Source organism: Miniopterus schreibersii (assembly GCF_964146895.1).
Source record: "Miniopterus schreibersii genome assembly, chromosome: 16".
In the NCBI taxonomy this organism is placed as follows: Eukaryota; Metazoa; Chordata; class Mammalia; order Chiroptera; family Miniopteridae; genus Miniopterus; species Miniopterus schreibersii.
In genome coordinates this window covers 9,248,019-9,269,109 of record NC_138116.1, presented here as the reverse complement: position 1 = coordinate 9,269,109, position 21,091 = coordinate 9,248,019, and the positions used below count along the sequence as shown (strand labels likewise).

Below are 21,091 nucleotides of genomic sequence, written 5' to 3'. Positions count from 1 at the left end.
AACGAATCTTACACATATAATTTAAAAAATACAAATATTAACATTCGTAGGAATAGCTGATATTTAAGCTCATATTACGATCCAGGCACTGCAAGGTGCATTATTTCCTTTACTTCTGCCAATTCCCTACAATTTTATAGGTGAGGAAAGTGGTGAGAGAGGCTAAATTGTTTGCCTAGAGAATGGTTAAAAACAAACAAACAGTGGTCTAGAGAGTGGCAAATCTGAGACCTAAACCAAGTCTACCTGACTCCGAGGTCCAGGCCTCTCCTTCACCTCACGGCACAGACTCACCTTCAGTCTAACACCTGGTCATCCCTCAGGTCATGGCAAAGATGACACTTCTCCCAGGAAGCTGCCCTGATCGCCTAGGCTACTTTCCTCCTATCACTGTATCTGTTAAACACCTTGCTGACAGGTCACAAGATAAATTAATGTAAGTGCAGACATGAGTTATTTTAACACCTGCTGACCAGTCACGACAGAAAAGTAGCCGGCCGCATGGGCGAGTTCTGGCTGGAAATAGCTGGTCAGCAAAGTGGTAACTGCCTGGTTTACTTAACCACAAGCTCCACAGGATAATCACAGTTGTAACCAATGTTTGTCAACAGAATACATAACTGTAGCCTAATTCAGAGGGTGGCTGTGAGGATTAAACAAAAGCTGTATGTAAAGCACACGTAAGTAGGACAGGCTGGGGTGCCCTTCCCAGCCTGTAAATATGGTTCCAGATGCATAAGTGGAGATAAGCAAAAGAACGCACTGGAACCCTACTCAGTGCAGCAGGGAGCTGTGGAGGTGACTTGGAAGTAGACAATTGGTCACCGTTCCCAAGTTATAATTACACAAACAGCACAGGTGAAGAAACAAGAAACCTCGGACAGAATCTTAAGAGTAAAAAATGTTAAAGCTTTTCAGAACAGAAACTGAATAAGCTCACCTTATATAGCAGAGAAAGGTGTGCTGGGACAGGAGCCCAGGTTTCCTGACTCCCATGTAGGGCTCTTTCCAGAACACTGCAAGCTTTGATAGGAAACCTGGAGACACTCATAGGGGCTGCTATGTAACCCACAGTAATCAGGCATCCAGGATGCAGACTGGCCATTGGTAGGCTCAGGCCAAGAGGTGGCCAGGCATGACTCGAGTCCCTCTCATTCTGTCCCCCTAATGCACCCCTGCAGACCCAAAACCAGGCTGCCTTGCAGAAAGCAATTTCCCAATGCAAACTCTAATTGTCTTTTACATCATCAATCAGCCAATTTTTTCCTGGGGCTTAACCAACTCCCTGGTAAACTGCACATGGAACTGCCAGACCCAAGCGGTCAAATATCAAATCTTGAGAGCAGTGCAGCAACTCCAAGGCCTTCACCCCATTCTTTATATAATGCCAACCCTCCAATGCTCAGCTGTTCTAAAATCCTTAACTCTGAATTTCTTACCAAGTAAGATATTACTCCAGCTTTATTTTGTTAAGGGACATGGGAGTGGGTATAAAGAGATACAGCATATAGTTAGCAACCCATTGCATTTCAACAGCCAGCTACAAAACTCAGAGATGCTCTCAACCCACACGAAAGCAACTCAGACAAGCCTTGTTTCTTTCTGAAGCTGGAACTGTTAAAATGGAGACAGGGAATGCCACTGAGGGACAATGACCACAGTCAGCCAGGCTGCAGCTGCCTGGCCCACAGACAGGTCCTGTGGGTGATCCTGTTTGTAAAAGGTCAGGGTTTTCTCTTCAATTCTCTGGTGGATTTAGGAGCCATGTCTGGCTGAAAGTACAAACTGCAATCTATAAAGGGACTCACTTAATACTTGGAAAGATTAAGAGCTACAATTAACCTTTTGCAAAATAATAAAGTCTGGAAGAACTACTATTGTGCTCACTTTCAGTTACAGTGCCAATCAGGAGGTCAAGGCCAATGCTCTCTTGGTCAGCCTGATGTTGAGCTGACCAGAGAAAAATGCCAGCCCTCTGGCCCGAGGACACGATGGGGTGCCTGGGCTGACACCCTGCTGTCACAAGACTGTGCTGGCATTTGAGGCTGCCTGTCACTCAGACCCCCTGTATTATCCCTTCAACCAGTCTAACAGGGAAGGTGCAAATCCTATAGAAGAACAGAGCAAGGACCCGAGGCCCCTGCTGCCAAAAATTATCTCTAAAGCAGACAAAAAGGTGATTTCTTTTCTTTTCTTTTCTTCCCCAAGCTAAAACATACGCAGGATTTTCTTTTTGCCGGGCTTACACCCTCTTTGATGTACTTAGTTGATGGTTTAGAACTGGAGTCATCAGTTAAAACATGATAGCACAGATCATGGAGTTAGAGAATATGACAGGAACAGTCTACTAAACTTTACAGAACTTTATATTCAAATGTGGTTTTTCCCATGGAAGACAAACAGACCTATAGACATATAGAATTCATAGTATGAATGATAACCTCAAGTAAATAGTCAACACTCAAAATAAATGCTGCTTGAAGATACCATCAAAAATAAAGAAAAAAAAGTCCATTAGGGGAGGGAAGCGCCAGCATCAATACCATCCACATCCTCCAACTGCCTGTTTCAAGGTCACCTTCACCGCCACGGCCCTAGAAGCAATGGAGTCAGGGCTAAAGCCACAGACTCTGCCTGTGCCTGGGAAAATGGTCTTTATCCCAGCTTTTCCTACCCTTTGGGACAGCATCTCCCCAATTCAGGCGACTACAGAACACTTTTACTAATGTAATGGCCAACAGTAGTAGAGGTAAGAGATGAAAAGCATTCAAATTAGACAGAAAATAGCAGGATCTCTAACGAACCCCTGAAACAATCAAGGTCTGACTTAACGTTACTACACAATAAGCATTAAGCCATGTTAACAAGTGCTGAAATTATAAGATGATAAATAGATTAGTAAGCAAATAAATTAGTAGCCTCCAAACTTTTTAGATCACAGTAAAAAAAATTTGGAGTATGTACCTACAATATATACATTTACATACTTATGAATTATGTACGTGTTCTAATATAATATAGCTTTTATAAAAAATAAAGCATAGAAATAGAGAAAAGGTGAAATAATTAGCCTTTTTGCTAATTTTCAGTTTTTCCTTTCTGAGAGCTTTGTTCTGTCTTCACCTGACACCTCAAGACACAATATATATACTTAGGGTGAGGCTCATGGTTGATGATAATGAATGTAAATACACAGCGTTATAAAGTCCAAGGACTTTGGCCAAAGGTCAAATGGTCACCTATATGTTGAATATTAGCAAGGCTTATTTACATTCTTAGAAAGAGTAAAAATATATACAACATGCACACGCCCTGGGGCATCTTGCTTATAATCTCCTAGTCTTGGGGGTACAGCAAACTTCTTAAAGGCTAGTTATTATACAATAAAAATAGTCTTTCATGGATTTAGTACTTTCTTTATACATTAAATATAAATTTAAGAAATGAAAACATATCTAGCATTGATATTTTTTTCATGATTAATACCTTACTCCTCCAAAAAACATAAGAAACCTCAGACCCACAATGCACATAGCCTCTCTCCTCCTCTATAGATGATGACACTTGGAACAAAACCAAAGAAGATGGTCCTAGAATACCTAGCTGGAATTCAGAATGCATTTTCCCAAGGAAACATGCTATAAACTGTAGTTATATATTGGTAGACTAGAATTGCAGTTCAGGACTAGAATTACAGTTCAGCCACACCACACGTAAGTTAATGAGTTGAGTGGAAAATTGGCAAAATGTTGAGAATTGTTGAAGCTGAGTGTTGGCTGCATGAAGGTTCACTATACTATCTCTCTACTTTTATGCATACCTGAAATTTCCTACAATAAAAAGTTAAAAAATAAAAGTTCAAAAAATAATTTTGGGGTCACCTGACCTCCTATACAATTGTTCCTATGGAATTCAGGAAGCACATGGAGCACCTGCTTATAAATAAGAATGCCTGCATTAAACATCTCACCTGATAAACTTCTCTAGCCAGAAGGGGCACTGGAAAACAGCCAAGTTTATAAAAGCCGTACATAGAAACTCAGAGCTGTTCAAACATCAGTCAGGAAGAATATTCATAAGACAGCCTAATATAATTTGCTTGGATTCCAAGCATCAGCCCATGACAGCACTGAAGTACTGTTCTCTGCAAGGAAAATTCAAATACATCTATCTGAGCACTGAGGGCAAAACACCTTCCTTAAAAAAAACAGTCCTGCCCTGGCCGGGTGGCTCAGTTTGTTGGAGCATTGTCCTGTACACCAGGGGGTTTCAGGTTCGATCCCCGGTCAGGGCACATACCTAGGTTGTAGGATTGACCCCCTGTAAGGGCACATATGGGAGGCAATCGATCTATTGATGTTTCTCTTGATGTTTCTCTCTTACATCTATGTTTCTCTCTCTCTCCCTCAAAATCAATAAAAACATATCCTCAAGTGAGGATTAAAAAAAAGAATAGTCCTGCATGGCTCCACCACTCACTAGCTGTGTGACCTTGGGCAAGTACCTTAACCTCTCTGTGCCTCCATTTCCTCATGAGCACATACCTTAAAACTGAAAAGGGTTAGGAGGAGGATTAAATGAGATAATGTACCCAACACTCAGCCCACTGTAGGTATCACAGTGCTGCCTTTATTGTTTCAATGATCAGATCAAAGCAACCAGAGTGTGCCATATCATTAAAATCCCATCCATTGGCATCCTCTGCATACTTAGTAAACTCAACATATATCAGTGATTGGACTCAACAGTTTAAAATCTTCCCAGAACAATTAAGTACTCAGACCAGTTTAAAATGAATGTCACAGTCAGTCATTAGGCACTGGAGTTAAAGATAAGTACCATTTTTCTTTGCTAAAGTTATCAGTAACTTACCTAGAGGGCATGTAACTTAGGTAGTCACAGCACCACCCTATCGAAAAAGCTTAGCAACCATGCATAATGAGTCACTTTCCCTTCACTTGAAACATTAATACTAAGCTTAAGTGTATCACATCCTCAAGACTCAGCACCAGCTTCTCTTTAAAAAGAAACAATGTCATAACATATTGCCATGTGAAAGAAAGAAAAAGGTCTGACTGCAAAACATATGTCCCATTAAATCAAAACAAAAAGAGTGCAAGAGGATGCATGTGTGTGATGTATATACTCGCACATGCAAAAATTTAAAAAGAAACGAAAGTAGGATATGTACCAAATCATTGACTGTAATTCCCTCCCACTAGTGTAACAAAGAATAAATTTTCTCTTTGGCTTTCCTGTTTTTTAAACACTGACTATGTATTTACTTTTAATACAGTAAAATATTTATGAAATTAAAAAACAAAACAAACAGTAACAAACAATATTTTAGACCCTGAGGGTTCTTCCCCTTGTTTTGCAATAAAGAGATATCATGGTGTAATCTTCTGAGCATTCTTATTTAAATGGAGTAGAGGAAAACCTATTAACAGAGAAATCAAACAAGCTCCGAACTATCAAAAAACTATTTTAAAAAACAGAAAACATCAAGTATTGGCAAGGATGTGAAGGTGGAGAAACTGGAATCCTCATGCATTGTTGGTGGGAATCTAAAATGGTGTAGCTGTTATTGAAAATAGTATGGCGGTTCCTCAAAAAATTAAAAATAGAATTACTATATGATCCCGAAATCCCACTTCTGCGTATATATCCAAAAAAACAGAAGCAGGGTCTTGAAGAGGTACTTGTATACCGTGTTCATGGCAGCATTACTCACCATAGCTAAAACATGGAAGAAACCCAAGTGTCCCTTTGCGGATAAATGGGTAAGTAAAATGTAGTATATATACATACAATATTATTGAGTCTTAAAAAGGAAGAAAATTCTGCAATATATTACAACATGGATGAACCCTGAGGACATTATGCTAAGTGAAATAAGCCAGTCACAAAACAACAAAGACTGTATGATTCCACTTATATGAGGTACTCAGAGTATTAAAAAAACACACCAAAAAACAGAAAGTACAGAAAGTAGAACTGGTTGCTAGGGGCTGAGGGGAGGAAAGAATGCACTTATTGTTCACAGGGTATAAAATTTCACTTTTACAAGATAAAAAAGAATTATGAGGATAGATGGTGGGATGGTTATACAATATGAATGTACTTAATACCACTGAACTGTATACTTGAAAATGGTTAAGATGATAAATTTTATGTTATGTGTATTTTACCACAATTTTAAAAAACCATGTATATATGGTTTTATATATATATAAAAAACACATATATATTTATATATATATATATATATAAAATGTATGTGCCTATGACTTAAGAACTATATGAGCTATAACCATATTTTTATATCATGTATGTTATTAAACGTGTACAATAGCCAGAAAAATTTAAATATGCACAAATAAATATAAATAGAAGTTCTAATATTTTCTTCCTGAACCCTAATGGTCCCCTTTGGAGGATCAGATCCTGAGATCTGACACACACTGAAAGGTGATGTTGCCTTGTCCAGCCTATGTCCCGCTGAGCACAGAGGAAAGAGAGCCAGCAGCGGCCAACCACTGACATTAACTTGCTGTCTCTCCTCCTCTGCCTTCTGGTGCATTAGAGAGCACTCAACCCTTCTCTGGGGTTTAAGAATATTTAACCCTAACGAAGTCAGCTATAGTGAATCCTCAGCAAGTAGCAAATCCCTGGAAAGTTTAGGGAGAGACTGACACAGGAACTGGGTGTAAGTGCTACTTTCCAGGGCCATGGAGAGCCTTGGAAAACTCCATGGCGAAGCACCAAACCTTGAACTAGAATGACTGAATCTCTTGGGTGCCTGGAAAATGAAGAGATTCCAAAATCTTAAAAATCCTGCTTATGCAAAAACCTGTGACAATGGACTCAACAGACTAAAAACCACCAGCAGAGTGTAAAGCAAGGCTCCTTGTGAGCTAACACATGCACTGGTCAGCTGCTGCAGGAGGCTCGCTTACCTTCAGTATCTCCGGTTCTTTGATATCCAGAGATCCCGCGTCCCAGTGTGGCTGATTTTTATGGAGTCTGTGATACTTATGAGCACTTGGTGGTGTGCAAAACCAAATCACGCAAATCGCAGTCATGAACCCCAGGCCGATTCCCAGGAAGAGTCCACTCACGTAATGGGGGAGGGGGAGGACGAGGTACGCATAGACACACAGGATAAAGAAGCCCAGAGTTTTCACGGGCAACTCGGGGTGCTGCACGGCCGAGTCCACCTCTTCGTCACTGCCAAGGGCTGGGCCATCGTCCGCCAGCTCCTCTGGCTTGAGAGGCGTGTCCAGGAGCTTATCAGCTTTACCCTCCCCATCCATTTCCAAATCCAACTCGTCCGCGTACAGTTCACAAAACTCTTCATCTTCTTTGCTCGCTAAGGCAGACAGAGAACATTTCTCAAGGCCTAGAGAACTTGTCTTCAGGCCTAAATCCTTCAGGCCGCTCGCCTGGGACCCCTTCAGTTCCACCTCTTTGGGGGGCTCATCGGCGGACTTTGGGTGGTCGCTTCTGGGGGCGCGGGGATCGCTTCCATCCCCCTCTCCCTCGGAATCACACTCCTCCTCCTTGATGCTGTAGCTGTGATTGCTTTCCAAGTGACCATTCAAGCTGGACAGGTTGCAGAGTTCTGAAGCACTTGAAGATAAGGCTTTGGGCCTATGGCTGCCACTTTCTTCCCCCATAATTTTGCTAAGGAGCTGAAAAGGCTCGTATATGACTTCGGAAAGGCGTCGCTTAGTGTCTTCGATTTTTGCCTCCATTTCGGGCACTTTGAAAAAGGAGCGTGTGTCTGAGGGAGAAGTCAGCGGGGAGGAAGGTGCGGTTTTGGAATCCCCGCCTGTGTTTCGGGGCTGGGTAAACTGCTTGAACAGGTGTAAGTTCAGCTTGGAGTCGGGTGGTTTATAGGACACGGTATCCGACTCCTGCCTGGAGGTGTCTGTGGACAGAGACTTGACTAATGTCTTCATCAAGTGCCTGTGCCTTGGGGGGTGTGGGGGTTCTTTTGGCTCCACCTCGGTCGACAGGGACTTCACAAGGCTCATGAAGGGTTTCGCGCTGGAAAGGGTGGACGATGAGGCACTGGACGAGAGGACAGGAGACTTGGAAGGAGAGGACAGTGGCGAAGAAGAACTGGTTTTCTGCTCAGAAAGGGATGACACACTGGGAGAGCTAGCTAAGGGCCCTGATGAAGAGGACCCTGGGGACAGAGCCAATGGCACTGTACTTAACACTTGCGCTGCAGGCGAAGGGGCCTCCAACAGCTTTCCAGTGTTCTTGGAGTCGGGCAAAACAGCAGGGGACCTGGACAGTCCATCTGCCAGGACAGGCTGGGAGGCAGGGCCAGCAGGGTCCTGGTCACCCCGAGGTTCAAGATAGAGGTCTTCCTTGGCTTCAAGCCCCGTTACAATGCTTTGGTCGTCCAGCCCCTCGAGATACCCCCTGAACTCCTCCTCCTCCTCCTCCTCCTCCTCCCCGGACGCCGAGAAGTGGATGGCGATAGTGTCTCGGGACACGGACCTCTGCACGTGCACTCTGGGGGCTGATGGTTTTGGCATGTCAATGGCTTTTTCGGCATGGCGCCCATTCAGACTTGTCATTGCCAGCTTCACAAGGACTTAGGCTCTGTAAAACAGCAAGAAAACTGGAAGTCAGAAAGTGGCTTCTCCACAGGAGACACTGCCATGTGCAGACAGGAGCAGACCAAGTTCACTTCTGGTGATTATGCTTTTACTTGGCAGATGGCCACTGCTTTTCACTTGAGCAGGTTTAATGGTTTAATTTTCACCAGCTACATTCCAGTTAGGCATTCTCTTTTATGAGCAAACTACAAACCAGTGTTTAAAAACGCCTAACAATCTGTCTTACTTCGCAACATCTTAGTAATTGTTTCTTTCCTCTTAACTGGCTTTTTCTATCGGCAATTCCATATTTCAAGGTTTGAAATACCTGTATAATAGATGTTAGCAGCATTACTCCAGAAGTCAAACTGGATCAAATGCAGCATCCTGGTGATTTTGAGAATCTTGGAACAAAAATTTCACCAGTGGTTTTCTAGCTATAAAAAGCTAGCCCAGGAGGATTATTGCTTCCACTGCAATTTTCATAGCAATCCTAACAATTACTTGGCTCATATCTCCCACCGACACATCCTATCTTGCCACTGCAAGTAAGGAACAAAGTACCAGAGAGTGAAAAGGGAAATCTGTAAACTAATTACTACTATGACCTGTTGGCTTCTTTATTTTCCAAATGGTAAGTACCGTAAGGCCAGAGTATTTAGGCAGCCATGAAGACATGGCTATGTTCCAAGGCTTCAGGAACTAGCACACATTTTAAACTGAATCCAAGATTCAACTAAGAATTCTGCTATGGGCTATGGTGACAGACAAGCTATGCTTTCTGCCCTTCTGGAGCTTAATAGCTAGCTGGAGAGAGGACAGGCACCTGAAAAGCTGGGCAGCAAAACGTAAGACACCAAGCCCACCTTGGGACACCTAGTATATTACCTCTCTCCCTTTTCACGTAAGGCCCATTTACTGGGCACTAGGCATCATAACAGGCCCTACAAGGTTCAAATTAACACCACAATCTGGAAAGAGACCCTGTCAAAAGAGCTAAAACACACTTGAGGAGTGGACTTCGGCATTTTTAGGAGGGTGAGACCAGTGCGGGAGGGAGGACATTTGCTGGTTCTTTTACACAGATGAGTAGGTTGTGGCGGAATGCGCATGCTGAGAAAGAAGGGTCAGACAGGAAGATGAGCCCGGGCAAAGTGAGTCCTGCCACCTGGGTCTATCCTCCACCTCCAGGGCGGAAAGCGGGTGCTGGGGCGCAACAGGAGACCATCAGTACAAGAGTGGCCTCATGGGAAGTAGAAAGAGCAGCCTGGGGACCAGGAAACAGGGCTTCTGGTTCTTGCCCCTTTTCCAGCTGACTCTGTGGGACCTTGAAAAAACCAAGACCTCTCTGGGTCTCAGAGTCTTCATTTGTAAAATGGGGGATCACGAGTCCTTTTTTTCCAGACCATAAACCCTACATGTTTATATTTACAGGGGTTGTTCACAACCGAACATAATACTCTTATACGAGTACTATACCATAGACCAGCAATTTTGAATTGGTGCACCACAAGAATTTTTAAAACCTGCAACACCTGACTATTTAGTCAGGGACACTGACTTCTTTTCCCTTAGCTTTTCAAGTAAAAAAAATGCAAGCTAACACAACAGTAGCAATCTGGTGTGAATGAATCAAAATTATACCTTTTTTGGTCAGATCAGCAAAAAATATATTTTTTGGTGTGCTGAAGAATTTTAGCCATTAGTTTATGTGTGCCAGGAGATGAAAAAGGTTGAAAATCACTGCCACAGACAATCAACATTTTGGTGCTTGCTTGTTTCTTTAATTTGAAGAACTTCTACATTTAAGTCTTCTGCAAAATATTCATGTTCAAAATGCTGGCAACTGATACTACTGACAAGAGAAAAGGTAAATAGGGGGCAGAAAACAGAGATCCTGAATCACTATAAATAATCTAACGATGAGAAGAAATGCAGTTCAAGGGCCCAGTCATCATATCTGAACTCCACATTCTCAGTAGCAATGCTTCAGAGAAATGACTTTCACAAAAACTTAACAAAAGAGTTTTGCCCACACTCATTCATGACCCTCAGGCTCTCCTATCCCCACTGGATCCAGGAAAAGGGACCGATCTCCATCCATCAGACAAAGCAATTTAAATCCAGGAGCTGGAGGCTGCCAGAGGAGGAGACTCCAACACCTTTACAGTGTTCTGTAAAGCTAGAAAGACACAGCCTCCAGACCAAGATAATACTTCCCTGTTATCTTTAAGCCAACAGTTTGTGGGCTTAGAAAGAAGAAAAATACCAAATGCAACACATATTTTTCATTTAACTGTCACTTAGTTTTAGAAGGGTAATTTTAAAAGAAAATTATAGAGGTAATTTAAAAAGAAAGTTTGGTACTTGATAATTCTCAGTAGGTTGAAAAATAAGTGTCATTTAAATTGCCTTAATGACAGACAGGATGATCTGTAAGGCTCTGCAGTTCTGAGGCTGCTTTATGGGTAGTGGTGGCTGCAAGTGAAGGTGAATGTGGACACAGGTACAAATACAGGGAGCATAGTTTGGGGGTTGAACAGTATGAGCTGGTCCTCTGGGGAAAAAGTGCTATTTAGGGCCAAATGCTCTCTGAACCTTAGCCTTAGTCAGGTATGTTTCCGGAAGCAGATCTCAAACTGTTCTGCTGATGGGCCTTTCCTAAGGACTTGACAGTAATTCCCATTAAATTTACTATGCCTGGTAAAGATGTTTACTGCTCTAAGACTGAGAAAACCTCTAACAAGGGTTTCTCTCCCCAGCACTTATGCAGGATCTATCCAGTCTAAGTACAGGAACAAATCAATGCTTCCCATTTAACCTGAACTCATAAAAAAGGCCTCAAACAGGAAGCCAGTAGCCAATTGTCCCCCTATCACAAATTCCAACAAGGCTACCAACCTCAGAAGAGTCGGAGTTAGAATATCAAACATCCATGAAATTTATCTTATTTCTAGTCACTCAAAAGGTTATTATCATTAATTAGGCAATGAAAAACCAATCAACAATAAATCATACTGCACAATGAAAAATGAAGAGCTATTTCAAGACTCAATGCTGGTATTTATTAACTCAGATGTAATATCCTCTGAATCTGGCAAGGGTTTTATTGGGGGGGGGGGTAATTTTCTATTAATAACCTTCCTACCTCCAGCTGTAGTTGAAGCAATTCAATCCTGGGATCCTACAGAGCCATAGAGAAAATAGTTCCCTCCAGGCTGCTCACTTATCACCAACTCACCTAGTTGGTCCTACTCCCACTTTAGAACAGAGTCATGTGGCCATTATTATCAGCACTGTCATTATTTCTAATTCATACACTAGATTAGAGGAAGTGCTGGGGGAAGAAAGAGGGAGACAAGGAAGCAATTTTAATTGAAAATTACACTACAGGCATACCTTGTTCTATTGTGCTTTGCTTTACTGTGTGTCACAGGTGTCACGTTTTTTACAAACTGAAGACAAGATCCTCCCATCAGCAAAAAGGTGACTTGCTTTATTGCAATGGTCTGGAGCCGAACTCGAAATATCTCCAAGGTATGCCTGCCTGTAGTCTCCAGATATAGAAAATACAGTAATATATAGCATCATAAGAGGCAAGCCTGGTTTGGAACATGCTTCATTTCTCAGGAGCATCGCAAATCCTTCCAAGTCATTATTAAAATTCTTTGTCAAATTCGGCCTGTTAAATATTTGCTGCCTCTGCACAAGCTTGCATTTGGACATAAGACATATGAGTCCCATCACTAGGATGGCCTGTGAGAGTGAGTCAATAGTTTTCAATCAAAAACTTTTGGCAGACAAAAGGAGGCAAGCTACACTGTATTGCAGAGGATGTCTTAACACCTCTTATCTGGGCTTTTTTTTTTTTTTTAAATCCTCACCCCAAGACATGCTTTTTGATTTTAGAGAGAGGGTAAGGGAGAGAAAAGGGAAGGGAGAAGGGACGGAAGGGAGAGAGAAACATCAACTGGTTGCCTCCCGTACACACTATACCCGCAAACTAGGTATGTGGCCCGACGGGGAATCAAACCGGCAGGCTTTTGGTGTACGGGATCATGCTCTAACCAACTGCACCACACCCGCCAGGGCACTTACCTGTGCATTTTTAGTAAAAGGCAAAAGATTTATACGATCTGAAGAGAAATCAGAGTGTATCTGCGCATTTTTAAATAGGAATTGGTTTTATAAAAAGTAGGGAAGAGGCCTTCAAGACTCCATCTTTCCTCCTTGATACTGCAAAGGAAACAGTGAATCTGGTAGGAAGGCCCTTGATTCATTTAAATTCAATGAAGCAGCTGAGAATAGCCAGCAGCCATTCTAATCTGTTAATACTCCTCGTAAACAAAAATCAGTATCAGCATTGTGGATAATGAACTAGCTCTAGCCTTAGTTTCATTTAAAAAAGAGAAAGAAAAGAAAGTATTCTACTTCCAGCGCAGGCAATCCTCCCAAGGCACTCACGCCTTGATTGTTAGAAACTCGGAATCCTTTTCCATTAGTAGGTTCCCTCAAAGTCTCTTCCTACCCAGCAGGGGCCTGCACTGGAACAACACCCATATAGCCACTGCTCCAGCTTTTACCTGCAGTGAGGAAGGCCCACCTGGGAAGAGTACTACATCCCTGAAGGAAAAAGGTGTTCAAAAGCATCAACGCAATTAGAATTTTGCTTTATAGATTGCTAGATGGTTCTAATAATGATATCCAAATTCAGTTCACAGTAACTCATTTAAAACCAGGTCATGCCTCCCGCACAACCACACAGGCCTATGGAGGTTTACAAAAAATAACACTAGTGCCATCCACTGTGGGGAACTCAAGGAGACAACAGATGGACATCTATATGAAAGCAAAAAACCCTACGGTAATGAAAACTCAGAACAGGTGTCAGATAGTGCTGATCAAGTAAAAAAATCTGGGAATAATTTTTATTTTTTATTTTTTTAGCAGAAAAGTCATTATGTGACTTGGGGAAGAGATATGGGGAAAAGGATATTGCAATATATGAAACAGCAGCACAGAGGAAGGCACTGAGATGGAAACGAGTCAGTCAAATCAGAGCAAGACGGTCGCTAACCAGTTTAGCTACAGCTGAGGGCTGCGCTGGGTGGGTGGGGGTGCGGGAGGAAGATTAATATTTGAGTTGAAGGGCAGGGAATCAATTTGTAGTTTAAAATCTTTAAAGGCTAAGTGTTTGGGTGTACATATATTTAAATCTTAGGAAGCAGAACCATGGTAGGTTCCTGAGAAGTTTGAAAACTGCATGTAAACATTTGGTTCAGGTGAGTGAATGCCTGGAACCAGAAGACTGTGGCACCCCAAATTTGGAAGGAGCATGAAAAGAGGGCAGTGGCTGTGGTCACAAAATATACATTTCAAAAGGTGATGCTCAAGGGGTCAAAATGTTAACAACAGGTGAACTTGGGATAGAGTATAAGATGTTCCTTATTCAGTTTTTATTTTTGCAACCATTTTAAAGTCTAAAATTATTCCAAATTAAATCAACACAACAACAAAAAAGCAGTGTTCCTCACCACTGTTTGGCTTTGGATCTGTTGAAATATATTGCCTCTTCCCACCTTCATTGGCTCCACAAGTCAGAATTATCAAGCCTGGTTACAGGTAGTAACAGGAGGAAGCCAAAGTTTTGCCATTCCTTGAATTTTTTTAACTTTATTTTGAAATAATTATAGACTCTCAGGAGTTGCAAAAGTAGTACAGAGAGCTCCCATGTACCTTCCACCAATCAATCATTCCTTAAATTTTAAAGTCAAATAAGTTCCAAGAACTTATTTGGTTAAGAAATCAGGTTTTAACCACAGACCCCTAATTCCCCCATAAGAAAAATGCACTCCAACTGGCAGAGTGAAACTTCCTCTTATAAGGACTTTTTAATAGTCTTTCTTAAGGCGTTTAATGGTTAAATATAGGAAGGCATCATCAGTAGATACTTCCCAGGCAATTCACCCAAAAGTTCAAATGACCAATAAGCAAACAAACAAAAAAATTCAATTTACTAAAAACAACAGAGCATTAGAAAACAAATCAATGACATAATTTCAGTCATCAAATTCCATCATTAAAATATAATTTGTGATGCTGTCAAGGACATGTTGAGAGAAATACTCTATTACACTAATGGTTGGAATATAATTAATAAAAACTTTCAGAAACCAATTTTGCAGTAACTACTAAGTACATCAATAATGTTGACATCCATATGTACACCAGGCGAAAGTGGGGAGGGGGACATTAATACTAGTTTTCTCTATACAGTATGCTTATCAGTAATTTTTATTTTCTACTTTTAGGTATTTCCAAATATTTTTGTAATCTGGAAAAATTACATGTAAATGCACATCAATCTTTAAAATAAAATCATTATCTTCAGAATATAAAAATGCCCTAGCCCATCCCCCACACCACAGAAAACTAAGGCACAGAAAATTTCATTTTTATAAAATAAATAACACTGTATATATGTATGTGATCTGTTTTTATATTCAAGATTAAACAGTGAAGTATCAGTGAGGCCTTTGGCTTTAGTTCTACCAACTCAGTAGGAGTCTGACCTTCAGGCAAATTATTCACCCTAACCAAGCTTCTGCTTTTCAGTCTGTATAATGGGATTCAGAAGATTAAATAATAACAAGGTATGTAAAGCATTGAGCATGGCCCCTGGTACAAAGCAAGCAGTCCCCAAATGTTAACTGTTCTTATAAGCATTTCCTGAAGTCAATAAAGATTATTTTACACACGGTTTTAAATAGCTATATAAAGTGACTATTCCATAATCTAACCATTTCAACACAGGATATCATGAATTTTTTGCTGTTACAAACAATGCTGCAATACTTTATGATGCTACATATAACCTTTGACTGTCTCTCTGATTATTACCTTAGAAAATATTTTAGAAATAAAATTACAGGGTTGAATAGCATATATAAATTTTCAGTTCAATTTTTTAAAACCCAATTTCAAGGTCATCATAAAACACTTTAAAAACAGATGTAGAAACAAAAGTGAAATTTTCTCCTGCTCCCCCTGAAATCAACTGTTTAGAATGTATCCTTCCAGTCCTTTTGTATGCATTTACAAATACATGAAAACACACAAAGCTGATTTGGTTTTAGTGTTAAATGAGATGATACAATACATATTGCTTTGCAATTTGCCTTTCACTTACTATTTCTTTAAACTTTTCCTATCATATACACATCAGTCAACAGATACACACACACACTTTTCTGCACAGTACAGATCTACAGTGTCAACTTAATTATTCCTTTATTGATACAAACTGGAGACTTTTTCCCAGTTTTCACTATTAGAATCAATGCTGCCTTGAAAAGCCATCTATATGAATCTCTTGCACAGGCCAAGCCTATCTGTAGACCACATTTCTAGAAGTGCAATTTATGGGTGAAAGAAAGTGCATATTTACCATTTTAAAACTGTCTTGCTAATTTGTCCAATTTATCAGTTTACACTCCTACCAGCCATGTATAAACCGTCCATCTCTGAACCCTTGTCGAGACTGAACATTAGTTTTAATTACTGCCCATCTGATGCATGGGGAAATGGCACCTCACTGCTTTGATAATCATTCCAAGTTTTTCCCCATCTGTTTCTCTTCTGTTAACTTGCCATTCATATTTCCTGCCTAAGGGTTTTTTCTTATTCACTTTATGGATCATGAGCAGTTAACACTTTCTCTACTGTATGTGTTGCGAATATTTTCCCCCATTTCTGGCAACTACTCAGTTGGTAGTAGACTCAGTCACCGAAAGTACATACCAAGTGAAGCCATGTGGCAGCAGGGGCAGGAGCTCCAAGGACCGATCCCTCACATGACAGTGATGGAGCTCATCCACTTCACCTCCCTGAGCCTTAGGTTCTTTCACTGTAAACCGAGGGGACCCTTCTCCACTGTCTTAGAGAATTTAGAGCTTTCTGGAAAATTCTTGAAGTCTGTGATTCAATTTCTATGGAACAGAACTTACTTAAGAGTCCCACTTTCCATTTTGCACCAGAGAAATTCTTGGCAACTGCTCAAGTCAAGCAAAGGAAACGAGTGCACTTGAACTGATTAATGTGCCGAAGGCAATTAAGTCAAAATATTTTTCTAATAATATTGAAACAGTATAACAAATACTTCTAGACCTTCCGGACTTGTCTTGCTTATTAAGCCCAGCTGTAGAAGCAGCCCTTACTTCTAGTCCCAGGTGTCTACTAATGACAGAATCAACTAAGAATGACACACAGATCATCTGTGCTGTGGCAACAGAAAACAGGTATCAATCCTCCTCAAGCATCCCGTATCCCTCCCCGACCCACGGCCAAACTACAACAGGTAAATCCTGCATAACTCAAAAGAAAAACACATTCTGAGTTCAGATAATACCAGGACCCTAGCATTAGGACCTGTGCACACTCCAGAAAAAGACAATTCTAGAGACCATGAAGCCAAAAGCCCAGGGGTTAATAAACTCTGACACTTCTCATCCATCTGCCCCAACCAGACTTCTAGAGTCTGAACACTGTTTCCAATGCAGCCCAAGTCCCCTTTAATTCACATGTGAAATTCTCTCATTCAATAGAAGCAAGGCTCTGGGAAAGTACAGAGGAACTGGACCTGCCTGCTCCCAGACACAAAGGAGCCCAGGTAGCGGTCAGAGAAACCTCTTCTTCCCAGACCACCCCATGCAACACAGGGACTGCTTCAGTGACTTTCAAGCATCGCCATGGAAAAAGGTGTAAAACACGGGAAAATTTCTAATTTGTCCAGAAAACAAAGCAGGGCACACAGATAACTTCTAATTAGCATGCACAGGAACTTGGCGACTCACCAGTGGGGGTTAGGTTCTAAGGTCAGGGCAAAAAGCTACCTATAGCCAAAATTATCCCTGAGAATCTCCTTTTTCTTTTCCAGTTTTATACAAAATTTCATTTTTATTGATTAAAAACATGATTGTGCATGTATATGTACCTGAAAATACATTCAAATATTTGGGTGCTTTATATATTTTTGTGTCACTTCAAATGCTTGATATAAAATAATCATGAGTCTCCCACAAAGTATGTATATATGCTTCAGGTGACCTCGCATAGTTATTGTTGTGCACATTCAAGTTTGAGAGACTTCAAGGTAGAAGGATAGAACTAAAGGAAAGGCTGAATGTGGGTTGGCCAACTAAAGGATAGAACTAAAGGAAAGGCTGAATGTGGGTTGGCCAACTAAAGGATAGAACTAAAGGAAAGGCTGAATGTGGGTTGGCCATTCATACCCCTTTGCCCTTAAGAAGACTAACAACTCTCCAATGTGGATAGGAGTTCTCAGGGACTCCAGCTTGCTTGCAGCGTTTACTCTATCTTGTTTTAACATTAAGCCCCTGTGACCTTAATAAACATCAATCAATGTGTCTGTTGCGAGGAGATTAAAATGGAAGGTGGTTAGTTTAAGTGAGGTGCGAATTGGATGGGCCCCGTGGTGCACAGAAAAACCTGGTTAAGAACTCAAACATTAAACAGACCCAGCTTTAGATTCCAGTTCCGCTGCTTAGCAGCGTGTGACCCTGTACAAGTTACTGCAAAACACCTTATTTCCTTCATCTGTAAATAAAATGGAGATAATAGTGCCAACCTCACAGGGGCTGCTGGAAAAATTAAGAAGTAACAGCATATGTAAGCTGTTATTATCAGCATCAGCAGCAGGCGTGAGCACACCTTTTTCATCCATGCCGACTTGGCTGGAGTTGACCCCACAGTCATATTATCAAGGATGAAACAGACAGTTTGTTTCCAGCCTTCGCTAATCCGCTGAACTAGATTGCCCCGACTGTCTGACTTCGGGTTTAGTGCAGGCAGCTGTGACCATTAAGAATGACAAACACAGAGGTCCAGTAGAAATATGGAAAGGTCTATCCATTGTAATACAATATGAGGAAGCAGGACTTGGGAGGATGTGCATATATCAAACACAGTTACGTAAAAACAATGTACAATCCACGGGATCCTGGGAGGCTACAGAGACTAAGTAATAATAGTTGGTGCTTTATTGTGAGTTATCTTTGTTTGCTTTTTAGAGTAAAGCTGTTTAAAAGGATCATTTTAAAAATAAGGACACCAGATAAGATCTGTGGTTTCACCAACCTCTTTCTTTCTGCTCCTTCCCCACGCTTGCCATATGTTTTGCAAAATTCTAACAAATGATGTTTAACAGTAATTGATTAACTGTTTACAATTTTTCCATTTCAATGCTGATCCAAATTTTACCTAGCAATCCATATTAACAGGTTCATAATAGCATTATGAAATCAAATCGCTGCCACAGGTGTGACGATGATAAGGATAGCTAAGTAAGCAAGAAACAACCCAGATGCTTTATTTTGATAGTCAAGGGCACTCACAATCAAGGTCAACCTCATTCTAAAGGTTAGTTTGGGGACTGAGACCTGACACAAGCTCTAGAAACAATGTCTAAAGTTAGATGAATCCGGTCTCAGAAATTCCTATTATGTCATCCACAGCGAATCAGAACTTGGAATCAGCATGAAACCATACAGACTTACAATCCAAACAAAGCAAGGAAACTTGATGATTTGGGTAGCTTTTGTGTCCTTACCCCAGGTAAATGTATAGTGTCTATTAAGCCTTTTGAAATGAAAATGTACTGGCTCCCATGGGTTCCTCTGCAGATGTCAGGCTGGAACCACCATCCCCAGGTCAGCTCCACCCAGCAGATTGCAGTGGGACAACTGATCAGCCAGCCTTAATCACTTTCTCAGTCCTAGTTCTCAAAGGGCAGATGCATTTTGGAATTGGTTACAGGGGAGGTGTACCAGAAAATCTTAGGAAACATCTGCACACAGATGACCCAGCCACTCCTCCCCATCTCAGGGCTTATCATAATTGAGGAAGGGAGATTGGAAGACAAATTATTTGAAAAATATTCCTAGTAATCACAGCCTGTGTGTGCACACACTCTGCCCTGCCACCAATACCTACCATGGAACTGAACCAACTTGGAATATCAGGAACGCATTACACTTACACACACACACACACACACACGTGATAGGATCACAAGGAACTCAATTGGAGATACAGTACCAGCTATTCCTGGGCACCAGTAACTAGTTAATCCAGTCTCAATCTCCACCAACAAACTCGGCACACTAATCATCTGGAAAGGGTACCACTTTAGAGGTAACACTTTAGAGGCAATTGTTTTTTAGGAGGCTACTGCTCTGTACCTACATGAAAGAAAAGGCCTATCTCCATCAAGGTCAATCAATCAACTACTTCAGATATTTTAAATGAGGAATCAGAGGCAGGCCGGTGTTTCCAGGGGCACAGGACACAATCGGACTAGGCTGAGTTTTGCTCCTACTTTGATGCTCACACCTGCACCGTTTCTGTTGTGGCCTCATCTCCTGCAGCTGGTCCTAGTCCCTGTCCCCCACACAGATGCAGGGTATAGAGTTGACCCCAGCCAGGGCCTCCACAGCTGCCCATTCCTGGAAGTCTGTTTCACTGCTGTCTCAAGGCCCAAAGCAGGACAGAAAGCAGAAATGAAAAGAAAGTGGAATAAAAAAGAAACTTGGATGCACAAAGGAACAAGAAAAAAGGCTGTTTCTTGGAAGATCAGGGAAAATAAGCACAAACAGCATTTTATAACCAGAAATACAAGCATACAGCATGGAAACAAACTGTCTAATTCTGGAGGCACTATAAATCTGATGGCCGTACCGGGACTCCATTGATGTTTCAAAGACAGGAAGGCTATAAAGTTATGATCTTGATGTTTTTTTTGTTCACGGGTCCAATAACTGCCTAACAGCAGTGTCCTGCCCTTTCCAGACGATTAGTGCTGAGGTTGTTGGTGGGGGTTTTTTTCTAGCTTACATGGGTCCTCATAAAGTACTCTCTGCCAAACCAAAACACTAAAACAGGAGAACTTTCTGCCCACCCACTTATAATTAGGATCCCATTAAATCCTACTCAGATGATACCCAAAAGGGCCTTCCTTGGGACAGCCGAAGCGACCTGGGAAGAGCCCCAGCTAAAGAGCAGCCTCGCTGGGTCTGGACTTTCTGATCTGTCAAATGAGAGTCATTATGGTAAAATCCCACCCCTCATATTGTTGGGAGAAAGAAAACATGGGCCAGCACTTCATAAGTTGTAAAGTTTGGACACTGACAGCATATAAATGGTGTTATAATAAACCACGCTGCTTACTCCCCTTGGATATGATGGGGTAAAGTACCAAGGGAATATTATTACTTGTTCTCAAAAGACCCTATGTTTGGCAGTTATTCTTTTTAAATAAAGATGTACCAAGGTTATTCTTTTCTTGAGAAAATACAGGGGGTTTTTCTCCAAAAACTTTGTAACCGCAATTTAAATTTCCACGGTAAAGGACACTATTTATGTACTAAGCAGTACAGGCCCCAGTCAACTGAAACAGCAGG

General features: G+C 41.3%; 1 protein-coding gene across 6 annotated transcripts in view; it reads right to left on the bottom strand.

The window, feature by feature from the left end:
* TEX2 (testis expressed 2) overlaps window positions 1–21,091 on the bottom strand; it is a 79,730-nt gene that overhangs the window by 39,698 nt on the left and 18,941 nt on the right. For 4 of the 6 annotated variants that reach the window (XR_014000482.1, XM_081161208.1, XM_081161211.1 and 1 more), the window contains exon 2: window positions 6,960–8,619. Coding sequence is in view for 5 of the 6 variants with exons in the window: in XM_081161208.1 (XP_081017334.1) it covers window positions 6,960–8,594 (1,635 nt within the window). In the remaining variant the exon portion in view is untranslated. Of the gene's footprint in view, window positions 1–6,959; window positions 8,620–12,014; window positions 12,163–21,091 lie in introns of those variants that run through there. The other 2 variants (XM_081161209.1, XM_081161212.1) reach the window with 1 other exon arrangement.